This window comes from Triplophysa rosa, unplaced genomic scaffold, assembly GCF_024868665.1.
Source record: "Triplophysa rosa unplaced genomic scaffold, Trosa_1v2 scaffold207_ERROPOS430718, whole genome shotgun sequence".
Taxonomy (NCBI): Eukaryota; Metazoa; Chordata; class Actinopteri; order Cypriniformes; family Nemacheilidae; genus Triplophysa; species Triplophysa rosa.
Window position 1 is genome coordinate 3,271 of NW_026634225.1, and position 6,947 is coordinate 10,217.

The 6,947-nt window shown below is 37.5% G+C and overlaps 1 protein-coding gene across 1 annotated transcript in view; it reads left to right on the plus strand.

The window, feature by feature from the left end:
- Window positions 1-1,190: 1,190 nt before the first annotated feature.
- The window catches only part of rab28 (RAB28, member RAS oncogene family), a 9,743-nt gene continuing 3,986 nt past the window's right edge, over window positions 1,191-6,947 (plus strand). Inside the window, exons 1-3 of the mRNA XM_057327322.1 lie at window positions 1,191-1,533; window positions 3,102-3,198; window positions 5,585-5,673. Coding sequence (XP_057183305.1) covers window positions 1,459-1,533; window positions 3,102-3,198; window positions 5,585-5,673 — 261 coding nt within the window. The 5' untranslated portion in view covers window positions 1,191-1,458. The remainder of the gene's footprint in view (window positions 1,534-3,101; window positions 3,199-5,584; window positions 5,674-6,947) is intronic.

The following is a 6,947-nucleotide window of genomic DNA, read 5'->3' on the forward strand; positions in this document are numbered from 1 at the left end:
GCCATTTCACTAGCGGCCTTTTACACGAATCCATAAAGAAGTCTTGTTCTTTTTCATCCACGCGCGCGTACTAACTCGGCCTGTGGAATAACCACTAGACCTTATAATTTACTCGTCAAGTTTAACAGAAGCCACTACAGTTTGAACCAGTTTTAAATAAATCAATCCAAACTCAAATTAAGTAAAATAAAAAGCACAGGTGAGGTCAATTAGACTATTTAACTTGTGTTTTCTGTCAATAATAGTTCCTCACATGCAGTGTTGGGTAAATTACTCTGAAAAAGTTACTAATTACATATTAAATAGTGTAATTAGATTACTGTACAAATTGCTCTCTCCAAAAAGTATTTCATTACTTATTACTAATTACTTTCTATATCCTACATCAACCTTGATTAGAATTGATTCAAGGATAGACATGAAACGGCTTATTTAATTCATTCAAATTAATAGTAAATAACTAGGCCTACATAAATTATTCTTATTAACTGACCAAAGTGTTACAAATGTGAGGATACATTAAAGCATAGGCTACATTTTAAAGTTAGTTTAAAGAAAGTTGCCTTTCCACTATTGAATATATCAGTATTTAGCTCAATTACATCAGAAGTAACTGTAATTAAATTACAGAAAAATAGAGTAATCCCTTACTTTACTTTGTCAAGGGAAAAGTAATCAAATTACAGTAACTAATTACTTAGTAACTAGGTACACCCAACACTGCTCACATGTTACAGCAGAATGAATGAACAGAAAGACGTGTGCAATATCTCGAGCTCACTTTTAAGTCAAGTCAAGTCAACTTTATTTATATAGCGCTTTTTACTATTTTCATTGTTAAACCGAATGTCATTGTTTTACCTGTCAAAAGACAGTAAAAGTGGACAAAGTTTACTGTATATCATTTAAACTCTAAGTTAAATGTAGGCTAAACTTAAACGTTTAAAATGTTTGTTTTGTAGTGTTTTATTGATTTGTTTGAGAAAATAGCCTACAGAATGTACGGATCTGTGAGTGCACTCACATATTCTACATTTGACTTTAGTCAGCCGTCCCACCCTCTTCGCGCGCAAGAGAGCACGTAACCACAGCAACAAGGGAGCGTCACGGAGGACGAGTCCATTCCTGCAGCGGGTAAGTAAGATCGACACTACAACAATTCAAATCTCCCTCTCTCCGCATTAAACTGATAACGGTCAACTTTAGTTGAGATAACTGTTAACGTGTATGACATTAGAGTCGGTGCACGCTGTTGTTAAGCTCGTGTGTGTTTGAAGTGTGTACGCGCGCGGGTGGTTGCGCTGAGGAAGATGGCGGCGGCTTCTTCAGTGATCAGATTAAGCCGTAGCTGTTAATTCTTTTTCATCTCAACCAGTGTGTTTCACTTCTCTTTCTGTTTATTTGTTTGTGTTCGATCGTTTGTGTTGTGTTGTGTTGTGCTGCGCTGCTGTTGTGGTGATGTCGGACTCAGAGGAGGAGATTCAGGAGCGACAACTGAAGATCGTGCTGCTAGGAGACGGAGCGTCTGGAAAGGTACAAAATACACCAACATACCATAGTGAATATAAAAATATACCACAGTAAATATTAATACACCAATGTGCCACAGTAAGTATAAATATATGCCATAATAAATATAATATAACAAATACTATAATAAATGATAATACAAAATAATGCACATCAAAGTAGCCTACGTGTAACATACACAGTAGTAAATAAATCACTAACACTAGAATGAATAACGTCCTGTCTGTGGATTATTCTGTGTTTTACTATTGTTACAATGACCTGTTTTGACGTTGTAGCTTTATCAATTAAATTATAAACACTGACATGGGCAATAAAACACATCATGTATTTATATCCTTAGTTTTAATTTAAACAAACAATTTGCGATATCCTTCAAACCGTGTGCAAGTTTTGGAATATTTCTGTATTTTTATTTGTTAAGATGGTCTTCAGTGCATTTAAAATCCACAGGTGTGGGTAAAATATATTATATATATATACTGTATACTGTATATATATATATATATATATATATACATACATACATCATATATATATATATATATATATATGTGAAGAGTTTGGTTCCAAAATGAGATAACTGTTTTTAAAAAAATTCAAAAATCATGTTTTTTTTATTGTGCATTCCTATTAATATCAATCAAACTGCAGTTGGTTGGTTTTGATTTAAGCCATAATAACAAAAAATACAGCTAACTAACACCATAAAATGCAATAAAAACATGACAACATAATAAAAAACATGATTTTTTAGTTTTTTTTAAAAGGAGTTATCTCATTTTGGAACCAAACTCTTCATATATATATATATATTGTATTTTCCAATTCCCAGTAAAACACACAATGTGTAATGATTGAATCTTTTAGACAGCTGTTTTTCCATCGGTCTGACAGTTGTGGACATTTGCGGCTCCAGTGTTGTGAAACCGTGGGACATGGGCTGAGTTTGCAGAAGGATTACATGTGGCCCGTTAGAAATGTCTTGACCGCAGGACAAATCTCTTTTCTCTCAGATCTCTGTGTTTGGTTTTTGTGGCAGCGCTGCAGAGGTTTCTGGGTAGGCGTGCGTGTATAAACCCTTCTGCCTCTGGATGGGGTTGTTTAAACCTCATTTAGGGTGGAAGGGAACCGGACAGGGCCGCGCTACCGTTACGCCAACACAAACGTGTGTCCGGTCGGATCCAGCATGTGGAAAGCATTTGCCCTGTCCGGTTAGATCAGTCAGACCCTCTCACGAACACACGACCGCTCCAGACCGCTGGAACATTACAATCAAAGTGTGTGTTTGTAGTCCCAGTATTAGAAACGGCACTAACTAAACAAACTCCTTGTCTACATCTCTATAGTTACAGAGTTATTAAAGACTGAGACAGAATTGACACTCAGATAAGAAACTCTTTGTGCATCATCGTGCCTGACACATCCAGTATTCTTAACATACTTCTGGTGATATCAAATTAAACAGCATAACAAACATTTAAACTATTTTAATTCACTTTTATATGGCTGTGAATTTTGTCGTTTTTCAGTCATTTGTTTAATATTCTCTCTGTGTGTGTGTGTTTCAGACATCTCTCTCCACCCGCTTCGCACAAGAGGCTTTTGGGAAACAGTATAAACAGACGATTGGGCTGGACTTCTTCCTCAAGAGAATCACTCTGCCAGGTTAGACATGATCTCACACGCACACACATTATACACACGCGATCTGTTTCATCAGCAGGTTTTGTGTTTGTTATTTACATATCTGATGATTGTTTATTTGAATCTGTTGAAAGTTTTACTTAAATAATCGTGCAGTGTCACCGATGTTCTCTTTAGTCACTCAGTGAATGGTGAAGCGGATAGAACTGCATGTGTAATGATGATTATATTGAGATCAAGAAAGGCTTTCTATTGCTATATGGGTCAGTGACAAAAAAGGGTCAAAAGGGTTAGAAATTCAAAAATCTTTTAAAAACTGGTTTAAAAGCATGCATCAGATATTTTAAAATGTACTTTGTATTCATGTTGATTTTGTGTAATTAAAAAAAATATTTGCCTCATTTTTATGAAAGTTAAAACTGAAGGTACCTGAAAGTGTCAAGTGGTGTAACTGGCAAAGAATGAGAAATATTATAGATTTTATCCACCTAGATAGAATGTTCTATAGAATTATTTTATTAAATTTAAATATAGTGTTTGTTTTGCAATGTTTATTGGGACATATGCTAAAAACACCTTTTGTTTTCTAAATAATCTTTGACAAATTATGTAAAAATGATTAAAAAACCATATTAATACACTAAACTAGATGCTTTTCTTTTATTCCACATGAATTCTCCTGTATATATTTATATTTAATGAAAAATACTCGTTAATCCAATTGACACAAACCAGTTACACCACTTGACCATGTTGCTTCTACAGCCAAAGGCCATTGTCAACAAGTTTAGCTGAAGTGGTTTTATTTTTCATGTTAATGTTAAAGTGTCTTTCCACATTATAAATGAAAGTGCTGAAGTGCACAGTTAAGATAAAGAATAAATGGTGCATCTGAATGTTCAGACTGATGGTTATTGGCAGTTTGTGATGTGAGTGTGTGAGAATAGTTTTATCATCAGAGTAAATGTTCTCTCTCCCACTGATGTTCTGAATATTTCTCATGTGTGTGTTTGTACAGGACCTGAATGAATCACTCCTGTGTGTGTGTGTGTGTGTGTGTGTGTGTGTGTGTGTGTGTGTGTGTGTGCTGCTGTGTGTGTTGTGTGTGTGTGTGTGTGTGTGTGTGTGTGTGTGTGTGTGTGTGTGTGTGTGTGTGTGTGTGTGTGTGTGTGTGTGTGTCTGCCTCTTTTCGGTTTTATTACATGCGAAAACTTTTCACTTCTCTCTCTCTTTTTATTTGTCATAATAACAAAATACATCATTTTGCAAACCAAACATCAGCGGGAAAACTTAAGTCCCATTCACACAAAAATGTCTATATACGTGTTCTGAACAACTGATGATAACTTTATATTTATTATTGCATATTTGTATATATTATTAAGATAAATGATATTTATCAACATTTTTTCCTTTTGATGTAATAACTCAATGCATCAAAGTTGGTTAATTCCGGTGTATGTAGTTTATGTATGTAGTTGTTTAAACGTACGTGCAAAAATGAGAAAAGAAAAAGGTGAAAAAAGTTTGTGATTTGTGTTTTAACGAATTTAAATATGAAGCGTCTGCTGTGATGAGTTTAATTGTGAACAGAGACGATCTGTTTCTGTCATATTAAATATGCTCTTTACTTTCCTCTGACGGGTTATTTTGAGGGCTGTTCTCATGCTGGGACGTTCCTGTTTTAATGCACTCACCATAACAGAGAGAGAGAGATTTAACCGCGTCAGCACATTCAGTGTCCGCTGGCAGAATGCGCGAGTCCCTTACCGTAAAGATTGAATTATAGAATAAATAAAGAAAAGATCTTTATTTAGAAGCATGTGAAGACGAGTAAGAGATGGACACGCACGCACGCACGCACACACACACACACACACACACACGTGATTTAGATTCTACTATGTAAACCTGCTGCTGTATAATCTGAATGTTTTGACTGTGATGAAGCGTAATTTATGGTCGTGCGCCGTAGCTACGCCATGTGCGTAGCTCTGCGTAGCCTGACGTGCACCTTTCCAAAAATATAACAATGCGTCAACTCAACGAGGACCGCAAGCGCTGTGATTGGTCTGCTCGAACCCCTCCCTCGGGTCAAAAAACTCAGCAATAGCGTCATGTTTACTTAAATACATTTCAGAGTGAATTATGGACGTAAATGATTTGTTCTTCTATATTTAACATCTCAAGCTGCAAAAAAAGTGACTGTTTACCTGCCGCTATCACTGCTAATGCTTCTCAAACGAGATGCTTCTTCTTCGGCTCTTGTCTTGGTTACACAAGCAACACGCATGTGGACACTGACGCCTAGTGGTCATAGCCTGTCGACGCGGACAACGACGCACAAGTATAAAGCAAAACCGGAGGGTTGTGTGCGTTCACACTCATCCTCTTTTTCATGTCATAGGGAATCTGAATGTGACGCTACAGGTGTGGGACATTGGAGGACAGACGATTGGAGGAAAAATGCTTGACAAGTACATCTATGGAGCACAGGTCTCTCTCTCTCTCTCTCTCTCTCTCACACACACACACACACACGCGCACACACACACACACACACACACACACACACACACACACACACACACACACACACACACACACACACACACACACACACACACACACACAGTGTGATTTTGTCTTACATCTTGTTAAGTAAAGCCTGAAGTGTAGTTTACTTTCTATGCGTACGCGAAGTATAGTGTACAAGTGCGCGTGACGCAAATTTCTTCATCAAAATAGTACGCGCACTATTTTTATTTTCTTGCAGTAATGAGTTTAACCACCAAGTGGCAACCATGCCCTGGGAGCATCAATTCAAGGTAGTAGAAGAAAACCTGATCCCTGTAGGCCCCAATGAGGTATTGCGATATGTCGTAATGCGCATGCGTCAAAACCCGTGTGTACGCGTATGATTTGAAGGAAGTATACTTTGGCCGTTTCTCAGAATGCTTTATTCAGCGGTCTTGTGTCCTCGTGTTCTCGCTCTACGTCATCAATAGTCAAAGGCCAGTTCCAATGCTCAAGAACACAAGAACAGAGAACACACAAAAGTACCGAAAGTAAAGTAAAGGATGTATTCTTGATACCAAGGATGCATGGAATGCAGCATTGCACGCGTATGGAACCTGCTTGATGTCCCAGAAGTCACTGCAATGCATCCATGTTTGTTCTTCTGAGGCTGCCTCACAAGACCGGTCTGCACGAGAACACAAGTCCCTTCTTTGCGTTCTTGGAATTGAGAAATGGCCTTTGCAAGGCTGTGCGTGAAAAAGAAGTATACCACGGCCATTAGGGTGAGGTTAGGTTGACATCCGTCTTAAAAGCTAGTGTGCTGACTACAGAGGCAGTGTTGTAACTATAGAAAGCAAATGTATAAAAGCAAATGTGTGTGCAATTCTGCTAATCATGTGACAAATGACAAACCTTTTATGATTGTTTACACAAACGAAGTGGAAAATAATGTGTTGTGTTGTGTGGGTGTGTGTGAGTGTTCATGTTTGTATATCCCGGTGGGGACCTAAACCTGAATACACACCAACACATGGGGACTCGTGTCACTGTGGGGACCAAAATTGAGGTCCTCATGGGCACAAAAGCTTATAAATTGTACAGAACAATATTTTTTACAAATCTAAAAATGCAAAAAGTGTTCTATGATCTTTAGGTTTAGGGATAGGGTTAGGGATAGGGGATAGAATATACAGTTTGTACAGTATAAAAACATTACGCCTATGGACTGTCCCCACGGGGATAGTAAACCA